The sequence below is a fragment of the Tamandua tetradactyla genome, chromosome 4, assembly GCF_023851605.1.
Source record: "Tamandua tetradactyla isolate mTamTet1 chromosome 4, mTamTet1.pri, whole genome shotgun sequence".
Lineage (NCBI taxonomy): Eukaryota > Metazoa > Chordata > Mammalia > Pilosa > Myrmecophagidae > Tamandua > Tamandua tetradactyla.
Window position 1 is genome coordinate 32,519,881 of NC_135330.1, and position 25,500 is coordinate 32,545,380.

Sequence of the window (25,500 nt, forward strand, 5' to 3'; positions counted from 1 at the left end):
GAAAGTGACTTAGTGTAGACTTCTTACTGTATCGCTAATTGATTTAGCTTACCTGATTTCTCTTCTTACCTTTCTTAGTGACAGTTGTTCAAACTTCAAGAATAATTTCTTTTCTCTGAACCCAATAACATCAGAGTTGTTTTTTGTTTTTGTTTTGTTTCCTGTGAAAAAGAAAGGGAATCTAAAAGAGAAAAGGAGGTACAACAAATAAATACTTTATTCATTGGAGTTTGAAATGTAGTTGCCTATTTAGCCAATAAAATCTCAAATTCCAAAGCATTGGAATATATTGATTTAATGAGTTCATTTGCCTACAACTAAAATTAGAAGTTTAGAAGAATGTAAGGTAGTTTTAATTTTTTCCTTAGCCAGAGTATTGCAAAACAGCATTTGAAACTATTTACTAGAACATTTTATCCTGCTAATAGACCTTTAACATTTTAATTCCAATTTGGTTTCTCCATCAATTATTCAGAGTTTGAAATATACTATATTGTAATACTCAGTCTCGTGTACCTTCTTATTTGATATGAGGCTACCTTTATAGGCAATTAGAAGAAACAGTAGATTTTCTTCTACCTTCTCCAGTCCCTTTCACCACTTGCCTGCTCCCCACCCCCAGCCAAATACATATCGAATTGCCTAACTTGAATAGTAACTCTGTAAAGTCATGTTCCTGAAGTCTGACAGTCTTGTTGTTCAATGTACTTTAGCAAGCTGATTTGCTTAAATTCAGTGCTTTGTGCCATTCCAGTGAATCTGAGCTAATTACACTGCCATTTTTCAAAGATGTGCATTAGAAATCATGTGTGTCTAATTCTGAAAATGGCTTTGTACATTTAGGCTCATTTAACCACTGATGTTGGAGAGGAGTTTAGAGACAGTTATTGGTCATAATTTTAGAATATAGCAAAAGCATGGAACTCTCTTGTACTGCAGGCATATAAGACTGGTGTCTCTCAGTTATTAGGAGTAATGCAGTTTGGCTTATGTGTTACTGGTCAAGATGTCACAGAGAAGATGTGTCTTAGTCATGGAAGAAAATCAGTGTCCAGCATACAGTGATAGTAATGGGGTAAGTGCTTCCAAATGGATTTTCTTGGGAGGCATTGATTTGTGTACATTACTGGGTCTATGTAAAATGGTGTCCTTTTGGCACTAGCTGAATATAAATTTCAGTAAATGTTTTTTCTTGCTGCAGATTAGTATCATACAGTGAAATTTTCTGAAACTGGGGGAAGGCAGTGGTTGGGCGTCTGTTAATAGCCTGAAAGTAACTAATGAGGATGTGTAGTCAGAACGATTGATTGAATAGCTGCAGTCCTGTGTGCTTCTTTCTCGCTTGCTCTCTCTGCAAGCTGTAGAAAGGGAGGGGGAAGAACAAGACACAGAGGGAGGGAGCAAGAGAAAAACGCTTTCTCTTAAGTGGAAGTAGCACGGATCCCAGGGGCCAGGAGGCCAGAAATGGAAGTTTAAACTGCATCTATATTTTAAAGGGAGAGCGACAGGAATCAAAATGTCAGTCTCCGGACTCACAATTTACTCCTTTTTTTCTTTTAAGATCTGGAAGATAACACAGAATACATTTTTTAGGATGTGTTTTTAATTTTTTGTCTATGTTGAGATTATCTAGTATTATTTGAGAAGCTGGATTCCTATATGTCTGTCAGTTGAACTGGAGATGGGAAGCAGTTGTGATAAAGGTATAATATGCATATATCTATCATCTGTGTGCGCATGTGTATGTGCATATATATATATATATATATACACACACACACGTATATATATATATATATATATATATATCACTGAAAAAAAATCTTGAAATGTAACTTTAATATAGTTTATAGTAATTAGATTGAAGAAGATTACATCATATGCAAAATCCAAAGCTTATTAGGTCAGTTTGAATAGATTTAGGATTCCAGAGTACAATCTTAGTAAGATCATATTGCCAGAATAAGAAGAAGCTGATCTATTTTTATATCTGCATAGGCATATATGTGATTTTATCCTAGCAGCAGCTTTCAGGCTTCCCATGGCCCTTTAGTTTCAGTCTGGTGAATCATCTTATCTGCACAAAACTGAACTTTGACCTTTGTGCAATCACCATTAAAATACATGCAATACTAGACTGTATTTTATTCAAAAGAATATCAGAAATTGTATTTGATTCTGTTAATTCCTACATTACTGACGAATAGAGAAGTAGATTCATACACTGTGATATGCAAATATTAAGTAAATTAATTAATCATTAATTAAAAGGAAATTCTTTTCATATGTGTCCAGATAAAGATATAAGCTTGAAAAAAAAAGATATAAGCTGTCACACTAAAGCAGATTTTAATTCTGTTCAAGTCTGCCTAGTATCTTGATAGTTCAAACATCAACATCACAGAGATAAAGAAACAAATTGTATAGAGATAGAATGCAGTGCACCCAATTTTAAGCGACTGACCTTTCGTTTAAAATTATTAATAATTTTACAATTTAGTAAAGATCCTTAATTTTGGGTTTAAGAGATATTTCTTTTTTCCTCTTTTCCAGAGGTTCCAGCAGAAAGGTCCCCCCGCAGAAGGAGTATCTCAGGGACCAGTACATCAGAGAAACCCAATTCGATGGACACTGCAAATACCTCACCCTTCAAAGTACCAGTAAGTCTTTCTCTTCTCTAAAACAATATCTTAATTTTCTCTTTTCTTCTTAGAGTTAGAGACAGCTACTAAGGAATCAAAACACTCTCTTCAAGAACTAAAGTTTAATAATAAATTTTGATAAAGTTTTACTATTTTCTAGATAATATATCGTTAATGTCCACTTTCAGTATACGTTATTCAGTTTTAGGGAATATTATTTTTACTTATAGGGTATTTCCAAAATATATCACTAAATATTTTAAATTCAAATTCCTCTGAACTTCAAAGGACAAAGCTTTGCAAAATATTCTTTTATCAAATTACTTGCTAAAACCTGTCACAATTCTAAAAACAAACTGGTAGGATATTTTTTTGAGGGGGAGAGAGGTATGATTTATTTTCCAGGGCTGGAGCATAAACAGAGAATGATGAGACTTCTAAATCATCAGAGAATTAGATAACTCTGAGTTCTGATCCTGAGCCCTGGCCTTTGCCTTGCCTGAATTATTTTTCAGATGCCCATCTACGTGTTAAAGAAACACTGGTTTGGAACTTTTTGATGTAATTCTTTATAACCAAGATTTTAAAGTAAGACATGTACTTACTTTCTAGTCACATCATTTTATGAAAATTAATTGTTTTACCCTTTAACTGAATTTTATCTATGACATTGGTAATTATTCTAGGTACAGTTGAAATCAGTATTAAGTAGAAATTGACTTTTCTATTAAAAAAAATTTTTTTCTTTTAATTCAACAATGTCAGTTATAATGGTCTATTCCTTATTTTTTTTATTCCAATATGTATATTTTTAAACTTTGGAATGTTCTTTTCATTGGAACTGATTTTTTGGGAGATATATAAGGTGACATTTATTTGTGAGTTAGCCAAGAATGGTATTTTGTTTTGGATTAATCCTGAGGAGCAAGAGTTCCCCTTATTGTATTTCAGGGACATGCAGAGTTTGTGATACCATTCCCATTGTAAAATTTGTTCTCATTTTTAAAAATCATAAGCATATGTTGAAGTAATATTCTAACCAAATTTTGACAAATTTTTTTTAAAATCAGTTTTAGTGCCTTTGTATTAAATTTCTTTGTTCCATAGACATAACTGCCTATTTTAATTTTAATTTTTATTTTTTGTTATGAATGGAAAATCAGTTTTTCCTCCCTCCTTCTGTAACTATTTGTTTTTGCTGATAAAGCAGAGATCAATATAGTGATACTAACTACCCCATGCAAAGCTTGATAAAAAAGAAATTGAAATTTGCAAACCATTATGCTGGAATAAAATGGTAAATTCTTAATATTTTTATTATTTTTTTATTTTTATTTTTTTATTATTATTATTTTTTTTACATGGGCAGGCACCGGGAATCGAACCCGGGTCCTTGGGCATGGCAGGCAAGCACTCTTACCTGCCGAGCCACCGTGGCCCACCCCTTAATATTTTTAAAAAGTCATTAACTGAAGATTATCTCCCTGCAATGTGGTAAGATTGAAGCACTTCCTATTTTGACTCTGAAGTTCATAGCCGGGTATTATTCATTTGAATTAATTAAGGGTCATAATTTTCATTTATTTTTAACAATAAATTGACAGTTAATTTAAGGTTTATCTTAATAGCACTAATTATTCTGGAGTAAAACTAATAAACCAGTGATGCATATACATGTACTTAGTGACTACTTACTCAGTTGTCAGTCCTCTGAAAGCTTCAGTCACCTCATAGATTTAGAAAGAATGACTGACACTAGCAAATTATAGTCACAAAGCCCATGCGCTTAATTCTCTAGGGGAATTTAACCATTCACAGGCCCTCACATATATAGTTGTCTGAAAAATAAACATCAGAATACGCTTATTGCAACCAAAAACTGTGAGTAATGGAAGGAGGCAAAGAAAATGAAAGCCAAGGAACCATAAAAAGAATCTGAATACATTTAGGATAAAGGCAAACAACCTTATATCAACAGCCCTGAAGATGCTATATTATTACAGGATGGTACATAGTACAGTAATTGACATTGATAAAAATGACCCTGAATCATTAAGAAAAAGTAACATGTTCATTGTGCAGTATAAAAAAAAAAAAGTGAAACTGTTATATTATATGAAATACATCCTTTTAAAATATTTAAAATGTTGACGAGATATAATGCTTATAAAACTTGTAATCCAGAAATATCTGGTTTGTAAAGTACCTCAATCCTTGATAATGCTGGGTAAATAATTCATATTATTTTAAGAGAAACTAAAATGTACTGGCTAAATGAGGCACTACATTTGGATATCTGTTGAAGAACATTATATTTTTTAAAGTACCATATAATACCAATAGCTGACCTGACATATCATTTGAATGTTTTGCTGATAAGAAGTATGTCTAGTTTTCAGGTCAACACAAAACATTTTAATAAATAATATCACAGTGGACTTTCTGAATATGGAAAAGCAGTAGAAAAATGAACCAACTTTGAGATGTTTAAGTTATTTTTACAGGCTTTCAAAGACTTCCTTTAGGAAATAAGATTTAAGTGCAAGTACTAGTGATTCTAGGATTCAGTCCTTTTCTTAGGTGAACAACTATTTCACCACTTATCAGGTAGACCCAAGAAGGAGCTAATTCTGCCCTCTCAGAAAGGGCATTATTCTTAAACCAGCTCTATTTTCAGGCTCGCTGAGAGCGGTAAAATAAATTTCAGCAAGCCCTGACTAAAATTATTGATGGTGACACACTTAATTGTATGCTTACTTTGGGCATGATATTGGAGATTCACCTATTATTTATTTTTATTTTTTTAACTTTTTTTATTGTGAAATATAACCAAAAGAGTAATAAATGAGTTTAACTAGTGCTTTTTCTCTTGGTATTGCTGGTAATGTCTCCAGTCAAGTAGAATACTAAGCCATTTAATGACCACTGAGAGATCATTTGGAATAAATTGGTGTAACTGTGCAGAATAGTTAGGTTTTGTCTTCAACAGAAAGAGGTTTTAATTTATATTTGGAATTGAGGGCTATGGTATTTTATGTGTATAATGTATACTGTGCTACTTATATTGGGAACTGAAACTAGATAAAATTATTTATTGATTCATTTTTGGGAATATTTCTTTGAGCCCTGTTTTATTTGTTAATGCTGCTGGAAATGCAGTATAGCAGAAATGGGTTGGTTTATAAAAGCCAAAAAGAAAAAAAAGTTACAAGTTTACAGTTCTAAGGCCATAAAAATGCCCAAACTAAGGCCTCCAAGAAAGATACCTTGACTCAAGAAAGGGCTTATGATGTTTGGGGTTTCACTGTCAGCTGGGAAGGCACAAGTCAACCTTTGTTAGCTTTCACTCTGATTTTCCCTAGGAGCATTTTCCTTCTGACTCTCCGAAGGTCTCTTGTCTGTGTTAGCTCTGAAGCTTTTTCCAAAATGGTTCTCTCTTAAAGGACTCCAGTAAGCAGCCACCTTGAAAGGGTGGGGGTCACATCTCCATGGAAACCATCTAATCAACAGGTCCCACCCACAACTGAGTGGGTCACATCTCCATAGAGACAACTTAATCAAAAAGATCCCACCCATCACTATTGAATCAGGATTAAAAGACATGGCTTTAATCCTGATTCAATACTTTCAAACCAGTACAAACCCTTTAAGTTATGTCCAGATGTATGGCCTGACAATGTTTTTCCAGAGCTGGGTCATGACTAATAGATTTTTCTAAAACAATTTTTGTCATTTCAATAGTTTTTACCTGTATTAAAGATCCTGTTTTCAATTTTTTTCTTTAGCGTCCTGCTAACCTTTTTTTGCTTGTCATATTTGTATTTCCTTTAAATAAAACACCCATCTTATGTTTATAGTTTAAGTGATTTACAAGGGTAATTAGGAAGACCTGAGGAGACTGATGAAAAATTATCTAAGTAGAAAGGAAAAACAATCACCCTTTGTATCACAACGCCTGATTTTTGGGAGCAGGCTTCTTTCTTTAATATTCTACCTATAAAGTAACTTGATATGTATGCTTTTTACATCACTTCTACTTATATGATGCCATCAGTTTAGTTTGGCTAAGAGAGTTACTTGTGTTCCGGACCAGGTGCTTGGCTTAGTGTTCTCATTTCAATAATACAATGGTCTGAGTTGGCTTGCCATATGAGCATAATACAATGCAGTCACAGCTGCTTCATTTGTATGAGCTTTGAGCTAGACTCTGAAAGAATGAAGGCACTAAACTATATGTCAAGACAACCAGAAAGCATAGTTGAGCTAAAACAGTAGCTGCATATTCCTGTGTAAAGTTTCTGGTGTTTTTGTAAGTGTGATGTCTGAGGATTCTCGATGAGATACATTAGAATCAAAAGACTGTCAAAAACAAAACATTTGCGCAGTTTTTGAAAGAAAGTAAAGCTGTGGAAGAATAAAATATTTATGAAGTTTAAGTCCTCTATAAATGGAGAATATGTAATTTCTTAAGTATCAAGCTATCAGGTTCAGTTGGTATTGGTCTCTGTTTTATGTAGATTCCTCAATTAATAAGATTCTACATAAGTAAGTGTTTTTCAAAGATAAACAAAGAGACAGAAAAATGCATGCCCACTTAATAAAGACCAGAAGGAGCCTATTGTCTAAATCAGTGATTTTCAAATCCAGCTGTACATAAAAAACACCTAAGGAATATTAAGAAAATGCTGATACCAGGACCCCAGTTCAGACCAATTAAATCATAATCTCTGGAAAGCCTAATCACCTGTATTTTTTAAAAGCTTCCCACATGATCCTAATATATTACCAGGGTTGAAAACCATTTGTCTAAATGATTGGTAAAATATTAGAAACCCATCCTAGTCAATGTTGCACCTGTGAACATCAGGTTTTTTTTTTTTTCTGTACCTTTAAGTCTGGCATAAGAAAACCAACAAGAGATATTTTCTTAGTGGTCTGCTCTTATTCACAAATGGTTGCATTGTATATTAGTCACTCTTCTGTTTGCCTTGGTCAGTTTAGATGACCAGTCTAAATTAAATTTACAAAACATTTACTTTACTGTGGCACCATGACCTCTAACCAACTTAAGAATGTAGTCATAGAGATGAAATACTGAAATTGAATCCATAGCACCCAACTGCAATACTATTTCAATTTTTGCATCCTCAGTACTATCATATTCCGGGATGCTTAAAGTTCTTTCCTCTGCTGCTAAAAGATTCTATTTCCATTTTTCTTATATGCTTCATTGACCATCTGCATGGAGTTAATCTATAATAGAATCACCCTGCAGTGATACCTCTTTTAATAAAGAAGTATGTTTATATTCATATAGATGAATATATATTATATGAATATATATGCATATAATTCATATGTATCTATATTAAAAATTTTATTATCAGAGGTAAAAAAATAGTTTGCAGAGAGATGTCAGAAAAGAAAATTATGGTCTGAAGATGTTAAATATCAACTGTAATTTAAATCATTTTATAATCAGAAAGTTTGCAATTTTTAAATCTCTTAATGAATAAATATCCCAGAAAATATACAATTTGGGACTATGTATCTTGGAACAGAGACTGAAGGACTAAAATTAAATAAGACCCCTTAAAGGGAAAGGGAAAAGGAGGGAATGGGCAAGTTCATTAAGGAAAAGGGACTGGGCAGAGAATATTGCCAGGACACTAAACTTGAAAGAATCAAAAAATTATGGAAACCCTCTTCAACCTATGGTAATTTCTAGAAATAGGCTTGTGGCAGTGCTAACCAGTGCAAATTCTAATTTATCCTACCCAGAGGATGAAGGATATTTGAAAGGACAGGATGAATTCCCTTATAGCTCAGTCTTTGGGTAGTATGCTATAATTTCCTCTTTCTTCAAACCAAAGCTATTTTCCCTCAGCTTTAATAGGACTGGGATGAAATGAGGGAAAAATTCATCCAAATTAAAATACCATTCTAGGCTAACTCACAAATAAACATCACCTTATATATCTCCTAAAAAATCAGTTCCAATGAAAAGAGCATTCCAACCATTTTGGAAAAAGCTTCAGAGCCTTTCATTCCACAATTAGAGATAAGTTTTGAGCAGATCATGCCCACTTAAGGGAGCATATAATTAGAAGCTAAGTATAACTGATATGTATAACTGGTATCAGATGCTTTCCTCTTCCATAGAAGTTAGGAAGCTAGAGACTATAGAAAGGAAACCTTACCAACCCTAGAGTAAATACAATGCAAGATGTTAATAACAGGATAGTATATGAGAACTGTGTATTTTATGCACGATTGTTCTGTAAACCCACAACTTCTCTAATAAAATATAAAAATAAGTAAAGATATTAAAAGGTTCCAAAAGGATTTGAATAGACATTTTTCAAAAGAAGATATACAAATGGCCAATAAGTACATGACAAGATGCCCAACGAATATTCTTTAGCCATTAGCGAAATGCAAGTCAAAGCCACAATGAGATACCACTTCACACACACTTGGAAGGTTATAATAAAAAAGAGGGTCAATAATAAATGTTGACAAGGATGTGAAGAAATTAGAACCTTTATTAATTGCTGGTGGGAATCTAAAATGGTATAACCATTTTGAAAAACTTTTGCAGTGCCTCAAAAAATTAAACACAGAGTTACCATAAACTCAGCAATTCCACTTGTAGGAATTGTCCACGCAAAATCTTGTGTACAGATATTCATAATAACATTATTCATAACAGCCAAAAAATGGAAACAGTCCAAACGTCCATCAACAGATAAATAGAATGCAAAATGTGATCTATCCATATAGTTAAATATTATTCAACCACTAAAAAAATGAAATTCTAATGCATGTTACAATGTGGATAAACCTTGAAAACATTATGCTAAGTGAAAGAAGCCGGAGACAGAAGGCCACACATATTGTATGATTACATTTCTACAAAATGTCCAGACGGAGGCAAATCCATAGAGATAGAAAATAGATTGCCAGAACATGACTGTTAATGACTATGGGATTTCTTTTTTGGAGGAATGAAGTTACAAAATTAGTCAGTGGTAATGATGGTAGAACTTTGTGAATATACTAAAAACTACTGAATTGTAAACTTTAAATGGGTAAATTTTAGGGTATGTGAATTATATCTCAGTAAAGGTATTTTTTTAAAAAAGGTAAAACACCAGGTTTAGAAGACTCAGGGAAAATTTTTTATTGATTGGATGGTAAAAGTTTAGTATTTTGCATATATTAAGTTAAATAAAACAAAGCAAAACGATACAAAAAATGCATTATGTTATCTACCGATTGCTATTTTCCACAAGGTTTTTTTTTAATAGATGACCACTACCATCTCTTTGCATATTTGCAATTTTTATGCAAGCTACCATAATTTTGCCTGCTATTCTGAAGATAGAACCATATACATTTTTACTCAAGAATAAGGACATAAGAATCAACATTTGGATTAAAAGAAAAAGCAAAATTATGACAGTCATATATGAAATGTTTTTAATTTTTTCAAGGTATTAACAAATTTTCACATCTTGAGAGTTTTTCCTATCTTATGTAAAGTATTTTGTAATCTCTCTTCTATAAGTTCATAAAAATTAAGTAAATTGTTTGATCTTTTTCATTTCGTATATATACTACTTCTGCCTCTGCATTCTTGTAAGAAGTTTTCTATGTCGGCTTGTTTAATGGGATAGTTTTGAGATCTTCATATTAGAAAAATGTTTTTATGAGCTTTGAAACTAATGAGCAACAGTTCAGGAAATACAGATGAATGTTGTTTTGGTGAATCTGTTTCCAAAGAGTCCCTGTGTTCTCCTCAGGCTTGGTTCTGATGTCCCCTATAGTAGGTCAAACTCCTCCTGCCTCAAATTTTGTTCACTTATGTTTTTCATAAAAATCACTTTCCCCCTGAATTTCTAACGTTAGAGTACTACAAATTTCTTTGACCCAGAAATGGTCAGAGTCTTACTCTATGCTCTTGCATTTCTTTCCCCATTCAGTCCAGATCTTGTCTGACTGTTTTCAAATTCATCCCATCTCTTCCTTCTAGAGTCCCATGTAATTTACTAATTTTAATTCCTAGTGCTTGTTACTCCTCTCCTGAACTAGTATCAGGGCCCACTTCATGGATGCGTCTAGTACAGTCACATAGGGCCTGTGCTCAAAGAGCCCTGTGCATGGAGTTAATGTTCTATAGTTGACATCTTGAAATTCTTAAATGTTTTGTCTTTGGATTTGTGTTTTGTAAGTGAAATCCAATGGGACAGTAGATCATGTGGAAAACATGGAGGCAAGGCTCATGCATGATGTACCTCTCTCTGCCTCCCTACCTGTCTCTACCACCCATTTCCCTACCCTTTGGTGCCCTAGACCCAGCCTCACAACCATCCAGCCGCAGCTGTCACTCTCTGACCCTAGCAAAGGCCTGAGCACAAGCATGGAAATGATAAGGGTTAGTCTGAGTATCCCGTGGTATCTCTGGGCAGGGCTTGAAGGAGCTATCCTGCCCCTGCCTGTCAATTCCGGACGTGTCTGGCAAGCTCCTTGCTCACCCCTAATCCAGATGCCTAGTGATTTTCAGTTGTGGCCATAGAAAGGGGAGAAGTCTGCCTTGACTTCACTGCCCCCAGCCAGGGCATGGTATCTGGGCCCATTGGCTGACAAGAGGAGGAACTTGGCAGCCAGTTGGACCACCCATACTTGGAGTCGTGAGATGGGGAGCTACAGACACATGTGAAGGTCCACATTTGCCTGCAGGTATCCCTTCCGCTTGAGGGAGCATGGCATTAAATAGCAAATTTAAAAACACTATGACAGGTGAGAGAGAACAACCACTGAAGAAAGAAAAAGGCTTTATATTTTAGTACTTTTTTTTTTTTTTTTTTTTTTTTTTTAAAGGAAAGACAGAGAGAAGGAAGGAAGGAAGGAAGAAAGGGAAACATTTTTAAACATTTTCTTGTTTTATTGTATTCTGTTTCTCCGTTTTTGTTACATGGGCTGGGGCCGGGAATCGAACCGAGGTCCTCCGGCATAGCAGGCAAGCACTTTGCCCGCTGAGCCACCGCGGCCCGCCCAAAGGGAAACATCTTTTAAACATTTTCTTGTTTTTTTTTTTTTTATTGTATTTTGTTTCTCCGTTTTCGTTACATGGGCTGGGGCCGGGAATCGAACCGAGGTCCTCCGGCATAGCAGGCAAGCACTTTGCCCGCTGAGCCACCGCGGCCCGCTATTTTAGTACTTTTAATGACACTTTTTTTTCCTGTTTTTTTAACCTGTACCTCATTGCCTGCCCTCCGGGCTCACCCTTACCCACTTTAGCCTTCTCACTGCCACCAGGGTAAACGCTTTAAACCTAAACTTGATCATTACTTGACTCTCCCTTGCTTTAGGTCTTTTAATGGCTTTCCATGATCCCATGCCCATGGATATGGCTGAATTTTATACATTGTATTTGGCAACAGTAGGTTTTTCCTCCTCTCCTCTTCCTTTCCACACCTACTTTTCCTCATTTGAATGTCCTCAAACATAGCTTTTCCTCAAATAACTTCAGTCATATGTTAAAGGCAGTTGAACTCGTTACAAGATGATGAAAACTGAATTTAATTTTCCACAGAAAACCTTTTGTTCAGTTCTTGCCTGCCCTTCCAGTTTCATTTTCCACATTCCCATCCATACCACTTCCTCCATCTTTCTGAACCCCATGCTCCATCTGTACCCAACTTTGGAGTTTTCCCTTTGCATATCTGTGTGTAGGAAGTCCTCCTTCCATCCTCCCTATCTCATCCTTTAAAACTCAGCTCCAGGAAAAAAAGAAAAAAGCAAAAACTCAGCTCCAGTATCTTTTTACCTGTTCTTGACAGCATTAGTTTTGACCTTCTCAGTCCTGTCATAGGATTATGCATATATTCATTAGAGCACTGGTACTATTGTACTGTAAGTCATTATTTGTATAATTGCCTTCCCTGGTCTATGATATCCTAGCTAATCGTCTCTAAAATGGTATGAATATGTATCTCAGAGAGTACGCTGCACAGTCCATTTGGGGTGTCGGAAGAAAAATATTAGTACGTTTGTTTATTTCTCTTTCGATTTTTATGATATTGAATGTTCTATGGTAATACATCAGAACATTCTTATATTTTATAAATGAACATATTAGGGATAAACACTCAATATATTACTCATGTCATACAGGATCAAAACAATTTAGAAGCCACTTATCTTGAAGACGAGGACTATGCCACCTTATATATCTTATAACCCCAGCACTGACTTCTTCATTAGCCTACTCTGTTTATGCAAACTCACTAAATATGTTGGTAGCATTCATGGTTACCCAAGGTATTCATATTTTAAAGACATCAACTTCTTATTCTATAGCATCTTCATCAACAGTTGGTGGTTTTAAATTAATCAACATTGTGTATTTTTTAAAAGGGTCTACATTAATCTATTAATTAAAATAGTATTAAGAGGAGTGAAATATAGTAAGTTGAAAGATATAATTTGTATGGAAGCCTATGAGAATAATGATAGAAAGAATGACTCATGGGGACTGTATTTGTTAGTTTGCTTCTCATTCAAGTTACAATTGGATACAGAGGATTATGGTCTGTCAACTCATTAAAAAGAAAAACGGCAATGCAGCCAGAGAAGTGAAAGTCAAAACTTGTTGATCTGTTCTAGTTATCAGGCCCATATCTTATGCAGTCAGAGAAACCATTGTGACTCAAGAGCACTTCTCGTTTAAGATCAGGTGGCTGTAGTTGAAAAACCCTCTGAACTCTTCTGACCATGGGATCTAGCATCTGTCACTCTATGTTCTAGTTTGCAAAAGCTGCCAGAATGCAATATACCAGAAGTGGAAAGACTTTTTAAAAGGGTAAAATTTATTAAGTTGCTAGTTTACAGTCCTAAGACCATGAAAATATCCAAATTAAACAAGGTTATAAAAATGTCCAATCTCAGGCATCCAGGGAAAGATACCTTGTTTTAAGAAGGCTCATGACGTTCAGGGTTTCTCTCTTAGCTGGAAGGGACATGGTGAGATCTGCTAGGTTTCTTTTCAACGGCTTCCCCAGGGCTCTGTCCATTTTGTTGGCTCTGTCAGTTCTGGTAGCTCTCAGGGCTTTAAAGCTTTTTCCAAAATGGTTCCCTCTTAAAGGACTCCAGTAAGCAACCCCACCTTGAATGGATGGAGGCACACCTCCATGGAAACCATCTAATCAGAATTTACTACCCCCAACTGGATGGATCACATCTCCATGGAAACAATCAAAGAGCTCCACCAGCAATAATGAATGAGATTAAACGACATTGCTTTTCTGGGCTACATAATAGCTTCAAACCGACACACTCTACCTTTTTTAATTCTGCCAAAGTATCAGAATAAAGGTCTCATATTATTAGCATGTAAGGATTTGTACCTAGAGCAGGCAAAAGAGTGATAAGTATAGTATTTGTTAATTGTATGTTCAGTTAGCATCCGCTTATATGACCAAGAACTAGTGTATGACCTCTTCTGAGGTCTGTGATTTTTTTTTTGTTATAGTTGAAGTATTACCCATATCTTTTAAGATCCTTGGAGGTTTAAAAATAAAAAAGGGATTATATACTAAGGACTAATTTGTTAATAATGAGGGCTAAATTCATGAAGGAAAATTTTTTGCAATACAATTAGGAAGTAACCTCTAGATGTAATATAAATATGCCTAATAAAATATTTTCCATAATGTATTCTTCCTTTTCTCCCCCTTTATTCTGTACAAAATAAATAAATAAATAAAAGCCCATCCTGATAGACATTAGTAAAGAATAATTAAATTGTTTTTCATAATGCCTTTTACTCACTGCCATTTCCAGAATGTGGATTTTTGGTATATTTTATTTCAACAGGGGCAGTAAGAATTCTTTTTTAAAAATAGTTCATAGGCTCTAAGGCCTTCCCTTCATTTTGTGATACTTTTATTCTTAGAGTCCTAGAAATGAGGGATGGAAAAAGTCAAATTCATCTAGTTAATCTCCTCTGACAATGAAAAGATGTCCATCATATTACATTATCTGATACTTTTTCAGGCTTCAGTGATAACCTCTGGTAGATCTCCATTAAAGTAATAGACCACACTTTGGGGTGATGTTTTCCTTCTTATTTTTGTTTCATCATTTATCATCTTTTATCCCTTAAAGCTATCTTCCTTAATATTCAACTCTTTGTGAACTTGAATAAGATCAGCATGTTCTCTTTTAGTCTTAAGAAAATCAACAACTTGTTATGAGATGTTCAATAAATTAATATTTCAGTTGACTAAACTTTTTCTTGTTTAACATCAGATGTGGTTTTGTTTTAATAATTTTGAAGTTTTTTCCCTCAGATTATTAAATATTTCCCTACTTTCTTGAGTGAATTAGATTTTTTTTGATAATTCAGGTTGATCATTAGCATTCTGTACATATTTATTAAATAGCCCACAGTCTGTTTAACAATTGCAGAAATACAAAAATAAACTTAATAATGTTTGAATTTGGGAGTTAAAATTGAATAGAGGATATAGAATAGGAATACAAATAACTATAGAACTACAGTATAGGAAATCAGAGGTATAAGCAAAAAGTTTTAGGTATTCAGAAGTCAGAAAGACTAAGTCTTATTAGAGAAATCAAGAATGGTTTCCTGAGAGTTGGTATCTGAAAAAAATGGTATAGGGACAACTGGGAAAAGATAAAATTAAATATGTATATCAACCTTACACAGAAGTAAATTCCAAATGGATTGGGAATCTAAATGTAAAAGAAAATAACATGCAATGCTACAAGAAAACATGGACAAATTCCTCCTTAACCTTACATAGAGAGGAGCTTTCTCTATTGATTACTGAAAAGCCAGAGGCGATTTTTTAAAAAAGATTGATTAATTTGACAATATAGCAAATGTTTTGTTTTTTAAATCAATAGCAAAATGCTCCATAAAGTAGTTAAAAGACAACAGACTTGGAGAAAATATTTACAACATATATCACAAAGAGCTAATGTTCCCAATAGATAGCTATTAAAAATTAAGGGGCACTCGCATTTATGGGCAGCTATTTTCAGTAAGAGTGTCAGGTACATTGAATGGGAAAAGAATGATCTCTTCAATAAATGTTGCTGATAAAACTGTATATCCACATGCAAAAGAATGAAGCTGGACCCTTACCTCACACAATATACAAAAAAAAAAAAAAAACCTCAAAGTGGATCAAAGACCTTAATATAAGATCTAAAACCCTAAAATTATTAGGAGAAAACCTTCATGAGTTTGTATTTAGCCATTATTTCTTAGATATAATACCAAAAGCACAAGTAACAACAACAAAAAAATAGGCAAAATGGACTTCAGAAAAATTATAAACCTTTCTACATCAAAGGACATTTTGAAGAAAGAGAAAAAAACAGCCTACAGAATGGGAAAAAATTGTTGCAAATCATATGTCTGACAAGGGTTTAATATCCAAAATATATAAAGAACTACCACAACTCAACAACAACAAAAAAAATCCAATTAAAAAATGGGCAAAGGACTTGACTAGATATTTCTTCAAAGAAGATATACATATGGCCAATAAGCGTATGCAAAAAAAAAGCTCAACATCATGAGTCATTAGGGAAGTGCAAATCAAAACCACAAGGTACCATTTCACACCCAATAATATATGCCTTCTATTAAAGAAAAAAAGGAAAATTGCAAGTGTTGGAGAATGTGTGGAGAAATAGGAACGCCCTTTCACTGTTGGTGGGAACATAAAATGGTGCTGCCGCTGTAGAAAATAATTTAACAGTTCCTCAGAAGAATTGAATATAGAATCACCATATGGCCCACAATCCCACTTCAAGGTATATACCAAAAATAAAAAATTGAAATCCAGGACTCAAACAGATATTTGTGCTCCAATATTCATAGCAGCATTATTCACAGTAAGCAAAAGATCAAAGCATCCCAAGTGTCCATCAATAGATGAATGGATAAACAAAATGTTCAGACTGAAAAGAAATGAAGTTCTGGTATATGCTGCAATATGGATGAACCTTGAAGACACCATGTTAATTGAGATAACAGATATAAAGTATCAAATATTGTATAATTTCACTTATATGAATCACCTAGAATAAGCAAACTCATAGAGAAAGAAAGTATATTACATGTTGTGTTAGTTAGTAAGCTGCCAGAATGTGATATACCAAAATTGGAATGGCTTTTAAAAAGGGAAATTTAATAAGTTACAAGTTTACCATTCTGAGCCTATAAAAATGTCCAAACTAAGGCATCCGGGAAAAGATACCTTAATTCAAGGAAGGCTGATGGGTCTAGAACACTGTGTCATCTGGGAAGTCACATGGCTGGCATCTGCTGGTCCCTTGCTCCTGGGCTCTACTGCTTTCAGCCTCTGTTCTGTGGAGGTTCCTCACTTTGTTTCTCTGGGGGTGGCTTTCATCTCTTGGCTTCCTTTGGCTCTTCCCGGGTTCTGGCTTGCTTAACATCTCATGGCAACATCTGCTGGGCTCCAGTCATCTGCACATGTCTTTGTCTCTGTTATCCAAGTGTCAGCATCTGTGTCAGCTCTGCTCTGACAATTCTATTGGGTCTATCATTTCTGACTCTCTCCAAAATGTTTCCTCTTAAAGGATTCCAGTAAATTAATCGAGACTCGCCTGGAATGGGTAGAATCACATCTCCGTCTAATCAAAGCCACAATTGGGCACATCACATCTGTATGGAGATAATCCAATCAAAATTCCCAAGCCTACAGTATTGAATTAGGATTAAAAGAAAGGGCTGCCCCCACAAGATTGAATCAGGATTAAAACATGGCTTTTCTGGGGTACATAATACCTCCAAACCAGCACACATGGTTCAGGAGTTGAGGGGGTAGATATTGCTAACAGGTACAGTTTCTCTTTGGAGTAACAAAAAAGTTTTGGTAATGAATGGTATTGATAGTAGCAGAACACTGTGAATGTAATTAATACCACTGAATTATACATTTGAAAGTGATTATAAGGGGAATCACTTTCCCTTGAGTTGTATATATGTTTAAAATTTTAGCAAAATAAAAAGTTAAAATATATATATTGAGGAGAGCAGGCTGGTGTGCTCTCAGGGCTCTACTAGGCTGCCACTGCTGCGCAGGAATGATCTGGGTGGCAGTAAGCAGCTCTGGCTAATGGTCCTGAGTCACTTATAGGACTACTGATCAGAAAGACCATCGCTGTCCATGTTGTCTGCCTCTCCCCCCACCCCTGGAGGAGTGAGAGGGAGTCACAGCTTATGTCAGTAAAACACTTTTTGGAAATGACCTCTAAATCTTGGCTGAATTTGTTAATCTTCCTTTGTGGATTAGCAGTCAAATTTTTTTTGTATTCTCAGCTGCTTACTATTTTGTTGGAAGAACAAAGTGATACTCAGCCTAATATTCTTCATAATGATCCTCATGTTATACATTCAGATGATAGTGGCTAGAATAATCTATTTAAGGACAGATGAACTTCAAAACAGATGTCAGCCAACATAAAGATGAGGGCACAAACATCACCAAAAAAACTCTATCAGAAGATTAAAATTCTTTGTTGGCTTATGACAGGACCTCGAAATTCAAAGAAAAAGTCCAAACGCAAAGAAAGCTACATGGGCCCAGCATTGAAATGAAGTATTATTTTTGAGTTCAGAAGAAAACAAAGACTTCCCTACTGTGGGGTAAAAAACCAAGGAAGGCAGAAATCAACTGTACTAGAAAACAGTTAAAACTTTTCAGTATGTTTTTGGCCATTATTTAGAAGATATTGATTGGTTTATGAAAGCAGATGATGATATGTATGTCATAATAGACAATTTGAGATGGCTTCTTTCAAATATGACCCTGAAAAACCATTTACTTTGGGAGAAGATTTAAGCCTTATGTAAAGCAGAGCTACATGATTGGAGAAGCAGAATAGGTATTCAGCAAGGAATTTTTAAACATATATACAACTCAAGGGAAAGTGATTCCCCTTATAATCACTTTCAAATGTATAATTCAGTGGTATTAATTACATTCACAGTGTTTTGAAGAGATTTGTTGATGCATTTGTAACAGACAGATGTACACATAGTTCCTCCTTCAAAGATTTAGCATGGGGGAGATGCATGGAAATCATAAACATAGAAGCAGTATATTCCAGAGATACCACTGGAAAAAAACTTTTTACCCCTTTGTACCAGAACACCACTTAATCAAAGGTTATCTATCTGAAACTTCTGGTACTGGAATTAACTATTATCCTCCTATAGTGGGTTCCCAGACACTGTATTTCTTTTCATTATTTTCTTTTCATTATTTTCTTTTCATTATGTTGACCCTCTGACTATGTGTGAGAAAGTATACCTCGTTTATCATCTTCACATTTATGATTATTTATATAGATATCAACCTGCCTTACCTGAGAATATACTGAAGAAATACATGAAATATACAAAAATGATAATCCAAAAGTAAAATTAGGAAATTGTTGAAAGAAGTGCATGAATGAACAGAGATAAAATTTCTGACATTGTACTGAAGGACTTCAGCATTTCTGATACAGATTACTGGGATCCCAATGTAGAATGCTTTCTAAATGAACATTCCATATTAGAAATTACATTCGTATGAATAATTGTAAACTGAAGCTTTAATGAGCTGTGAATTCTGTTAAAATGTGTTTTTGATACAGTAATATATGTATATGAAGACATGAGTTTTTAAAATGTGATCAGGTAGAGGGACTAGAAAAGAGAGTTTGTTGCCGCTTCCTGACCACATGTATTATTGTCACAAGGAAACTAAAACAGTTAAATATGCCAAAACTATACACTGTACTACACTGTACTACTACACTATTGTGTAGTAACACACACAATGCTAAAAAGATCTGCCTTAAAGAAAGTTTTAGAAGAAAAAAATTGTTGCTCAGTTTTGTTTGTAAACTCAAGATGTGAGTTGGTATTTTGCAGTATGGCATAAATGAAACAACCCTCCCTCTCCTGCCACACACACACACACACACACACACTCAGTTTGTCTAATGAAAATTTTCCTGTAATTCTTTATAATGAGCAGTATTTCCTCTGGGAAATGGTGGCATATGAATGGCATTTGTCGTAAAGTGCATTCATAAAACTATACTTTGAAATTAAATGTATATATATGCATATTAAGAGACAAATGATCAAAAGCCCAGTAGAAAATTGAAAAGAAGACATGAACAAATAACTTCACACACAAAAAAATATACAAAACTTGACCTAAACATATGATTACAATTTCCAAACTCACTTATAATCAGAGAAATGCAAATTAAACGAAGACGGTGATATCATTTCACCTTTCAGGCTGACAGAAACTATAGAGTATGACAACAAATTCAGTTGCATGACTGTAGGGAAACAGACACTTTCATATGTACTGATGCGAAGGCAAGCTGATAGAATGCCTCTGGTGAGTGTTTCAATACCACCTATCAAAAACTACATATGCACTTGTTTTCAACCCAGCAATCCCACTTCTAGAAATCTATCCTGAAGCTACACCTCCACCTATATGAAAATATTATGCACAAGTTATTCATTACAGCAGTATTTTGAATTGCAAAATATTGGAAGCAGCCTAAATGCCCAATCATAAGAGAATGGCCAAATAAACTACATGTGAAAGGCATAGTAATGACCTTTCAAAGATGTCTACATCATTTTACCTGGAACCTGTGAATATGTTACCTTAGATGGCAAAAGGGTCTTTTGCAGTGGTGAGTAAAACTAAAGACCTTGAGAAGGGGAGTTTATCTTGCATTGTCTAAATGGGTCCAGTCCAATCATATGAGTACTAGAGAGTAGAGAGCCTTTCCTTGCTATGGTCGAGAGAGATGACTACTGAAGAAGGGTCAGAGAGATACAGTATTATAGACTTAGAAGAAGGAAAGTAGGAGACAACAAGACAAGGAATGGATTCTCTCCTACAACCTCCAGAAAAGAGTACAGCCCTGTCAAGACTTTTTTAACTAGGTGAAATTCATGTGGAGCTACAGAATAAATTTAAGTTGTGTTAAACCACTAAGTTTGTGGTAATTTGTTATGGTAGCCGTAGGAAATTTTTTTAAATATTTTTATTGTAAACCTTAATAAACAAATGTACAAACATTCTTGGCATGCAAACATTCTATACATGATGCACAATCAGTGGCTCACAATATCACATAGTTGTGTTTTCATCACCATGATCATTTTTTTGAACATTTGCATCTCTCCAGCAAAAGAAATAAAAAAGAAAAAACTCATACATACATATCGCTTACCCCTCCCTCTCATTCACCACTAGTATTTCAATCTATTCAATTTATTTTAACCTTTTCTCCCCATTATTTGTTTAGTTTTTGACCATAGTTTTTGTTCATCTGTCCACACCATATATAAAAAGAGCATCAGACACAAGGTTTTCACAATCATAGTCACGTTGTAAAAGCTTTACCATTATACAATCATCTTCAAGAAACATGGCTACTGGAACACAGCTTTACAGTTTCAGGTACTTTCCTCTAGCCACTCTAATACACCATGAAATAAAAAGGGGATATCTATGTAATGCATAAGAATAACCTCCAGGATAACCTCTCTGTTTGAAATCTCTCAGCCACTGACACTTTATTTTGTCTCATTTATCTCTTTCACCTTTTGGTCTAGAAGGTTTTCCTAATTTCTTGAGGCCAAGTACCAGCCCATCTCAGGATTTCTGTCCCATGTTGCCAGGGAGATTTATACCCCTGGGAGTCATGTCCCACGTAGAGGTGGGAGGGCAGTGAGTTTGCTTCTTATGTCAGCTTAGAGAGAGAGGCCACATCTGAGCAACAAAAGAGGTTCTCTGGGGGTGACTCTTAGGCATAATTTTACGTAAGCTTAGTCTATCCTTTGCAGGGATAAGTTTCATAGGGGCAAACCCCAAGATCAAGGTCTTGGCCTATTGATTTGATTGTCCCCACTGCTTGCAAGAATATCAGGAATTCTCCTAATGGGAATGTTGAATTTTTCCCCCTTTCTCCCCATTCCCCCAAGGGGACTAGCAATAGGAAACAGAATACAGTTATATGATGGTGTGCTGTGTAGCTGTAAAGAAGAATGAGAAAGGTCTTATGAACTGATTTTGAGTCATCTCCAGGATACACCATTAAGTGAAAAAAGCAGAGTACTTAAGAATATCTGTAGTGTTTTACCCTATAAAGATGAAGGGTATGTAAGAAAAAAATATATCTTTATTTTTGGAAATAACAGGAAGGATAAACAACAAACAACAGAAATTATTTATCTATTAGGGAAAGATGCAGAAAGGATGGAAAGAAGGGAGAAAAGGAAACAGGTAGTAGGGATTTGGAGAGTTCAACATTTCTCTGAATATACCTTTTTGAATAGCATTAAACCATAAAAATGTTTCACATTAAAAAATAGATAAAGAATTAAAATCAGAGAACTGGATATTCACGTACAAAAGAATGAAACAAGATCCATATCTCACACCCTATACAAAAATTAACTCAAAATGGATCAAAGACCTGAACATTAGATCTGGAACCTTAAAACTTTTAGAAGAAAATGTAGGAAAATATCTTATAAATCTTGTAATAGGAGGTGATTTCCTAGACCTTACACCCAAAGCACGAGCATTGAAGAAAGAAATAGATAAATGGGAACTTCTCAAAATTAAATGCTTTTGTGCATCAAAGAACTTGGTCAAGAAAATAAAAAGACAGCCTACACAATGGGAGACAATACTTGGAAATTGTCTATCAGATAAGGGTCTAGTATCCAGAATATATAAAGAGATTGTTCAACTAAACAGCAAAAAGACAGACAACCTAATTACAAAATGGGCAAAAGACATGAACAGACAGTTCTCAGAAAAGGAAATACAAATGGCTAAATAGCACATGAAAAAATGCTCAGTTTCCCTGGCCATTAGGGAAACGCAAATCAAAACCACAATGAGAGATTATCTCACACCCGCCGAATGACCATTATCAATAAAACAGTAAACAACAAGTGCTGGAAAGGATGTGGAGAAAGAGGCACACTTATCCATTGTTGGTGGGAATGTCAAATGGTACAACTGCTGTGGAAGGCAGTTTGGCGATTCCTCAGGAAGCTATGTATAGAATTACCATATGATCCAGCAATACCATTGCTAGGTATATACTCAGAGGACTTGAGGGCAAGGACACAAATGGACGTTTGCACAACAGTGTTCATAGCAGCATTATTCACAATTGCAAAGAGATGGAAGCAGCCCAAATGCCCATCAACAGACGATTAGCTAAACAAACTGTGGTATATGCATATGATGGAATATTATGCAGCTGTAAGACAGAATAAAGTTATGAAGTATGTAACCACATGGATGGACCTTGAGGACATTATGCTCAGTGAGATCAGCCAGAAACAAAAGGACAAATACTGAATGGTCTCACTGATATGAACTCACATTAATGAATGAACTTGGAGAATTTTAGTTAAGATAGAAATCATCAGGAGATAGAAATAGGGTAGATATTGGGTAATTGGAGCTGAAGGGGTACAGATTGTGCAACAGGACTGGTTGTAAAACTTCGGAAATGGATAGCATAATACTACCTAACTGTAATACAATAATGTTAGTACAATGAATGAAGCGGAATGTGAGAATGATAGAGGGAAGGGGCCTGGGGACACAAATGAAATCAGAAGGAAAGATATGTGATAAAGACTGAGATGCTATAATCTAGGAATGCCTAGCATGTACACAATAGTGATTAAATGTGCAAATTAAAAAAAAATGTTTTTGCATGAGGAAGATTGCAGGGTTTTGAGAATAGATGGTAATTCATATTTTAAAACTCACTTATGTGTGAGACTAAAGCAAAAACATGTTTATTTGGTAAAAAAATTTATATTTTGACAAGTGCATCTCCTAATAACTTTTATGGACAGTTTAATTGAACACTGTAAGTACATGGAACCTTGAGTAGGGCATGAGATTTTGTAGATTTCTCCAGAGTTATGCCCCGATAAATCCCAGAGTGATTTGAACAGTGAATAAAAAAGTATTTGCAAAGTTCCCTTGGGGAATTAGTGAGGAAGAGGGAAAATTTCCCCAGCTTCCTCATATGGAGGCCTGATATTCTCACAAGCAGTGAGGACAACAAAATCAATAGGCCAAACCCTCAATGTTGGAGTTTGTTCATATGAAACATATCTCTGCAAAGGAACAGGCTAAGCGCACTTAATTAGGCCTAAGCGTCACCCCCAGTGAACCTCTTTTGCTGCTCAGATGTGGTCTATCTCTCAGCCAGCATGGCAAGCAAACTCAATGCCCTCCCCTCTTTATGTGGGACATGACTCACAGGGGTGTGAACCTCCCTGTCAGCGTGGGACAAAAATCTTAGAATGAGCTGGAACTCAGCATCAAGGGTTTGAGAAAACCTTATCGACTGAAAGGGGAAAGAGAGAAATGAGACAAAATAAATTGTCAGTGGCTGAGAGTTTCAAATAGAGTCAACAGGTTATCCTGGAGGTTATTCTTATGCATTATATAGATAACCCTTTTTAGTTTAAGTTGTGTTAGAGAGGCTAGAGGAAAGTGCCTGAAATTGTAGAGCTGTGTTCCAGTAGCCATGTTTCTTTAAGTGATTGTATAATGATACAGCTTTCACAAGTGACTATGTGATTGTGAAAAGTTTGTTCTGATGCTCCTTTTATCTACAGTATGGACAGATGAGTAGAAAATATGGGTTAAAAATAAATAAATAATAGGGAGAACAAATGTTAAAATTAATGTAGTAGATTAAAATGGTAGTGATCAATGAAAGGGAGGGGTAAAGGGTATGGTATGTATGGATTTTTTTCTGTTTTCTTTTTATTTTTCTGAATTGATGCAAATGTTCTAAGAAATGATCATGATGATAAATGTACAACTATGTGATGAAAAAATAAATGAGTAAACAAATAAATAATAGGGGGAACAAATGTTAAAATAAATTGGGTAGGGGGAAATGCTAGTGGTCAATGAGAGGGAGGGATTCTGAGTTTGTTCTTTGTTCTTTTTATTTCTTTTTCTGGAATGACATAAATGTTCTGAGAAATGATCATGGTGTTGAGTATACAACTTTGTGGTGATATTGTGAGCCATTGATTGCACACCAAGTATGGAATGTTCATGTATTAAGAATGTTTGTGTTGCATGTTGATAGATTTTATAAATAAAAATTTAAAAAAAAAGAAAAATTCTCTGTACTATTTTCCAAATTTTCTGTAAATATAAAATTATTTCAAATATAAAAAGGGAAAAATATCAGAGATTCCTCCCTTTCTCAACCTCCCTTTTCCTTTTCACCCTTTTAACATCTTACCACTTTAAAGTGTTGCTATTTCTTCTATTTGTTTGTGAATTTCCAACTAAGCTTGTAAACTAGTCGGTCCCAAACCTTATGTCCACACAAAGACATGGTTGAAAATTTTATAGTAACCTTATTCTTTTTTTTATAGTTGTGTATTCATCACCATAATCATTTTTAGAACATTTGCATCACTCTAGAAAAAGAAATAAAAAGAAAAAACTCATATCATACATGTTACCTCTCCCTTTCATTGTCCACTGGACTAATTATAATATAAAAATTCGGTGAACAAGTTCATGGGTTGTCAGGTTGGGGCCTTGCAAATCTCTCAGCCGCTGAAACTTTATTTTGTCTCATTTCTCTCTTCCTTCTTTTGGTCAAGGAGGCTTTCTCAGTCCCTTGATGCCAGGTCCCTGCTCATTCCTTGATTTCTGTCCCATGTTGGGAGATTTACACCCCTGGGAGTCAT

The 25,500-nt window shown here is 34.8% G+C and overlaps 1 protein-coding gene and 1 pseudogene across 8 annotated transcripts in view; both read left to right on the plus strand.

Moving 5' to 3' along the window:
- RASAL2 (RAS protein activator like 2) overlaps positions 1-25,500 on the plus strand; it is a 562,368-nt gene that overhangs the window by 422,137 nt on the left and 114,731 nt on the right. For all 8 annotated transcript variants that reach the window (XM_077157105.1, XM_077157101.1, XM_077157107.1 and 5 more), the window contains one exon: positions 2,554-2,660. In XM_077157105.1, the coding sequence (XP_077013220.1) occupies positions 2,554-2,660 (107 nt within the window). The remainder of the gene's footprint in view (positions 1-2,553; positions 2,661-25,500) is intronic.
- Positions 17,683-18,686, plus strand: LOC143679018 (glycoprotein-N-acetylgalactosamine 3-beta-galactosyltransferase 1 pseudogene; annotated as a pseudogene).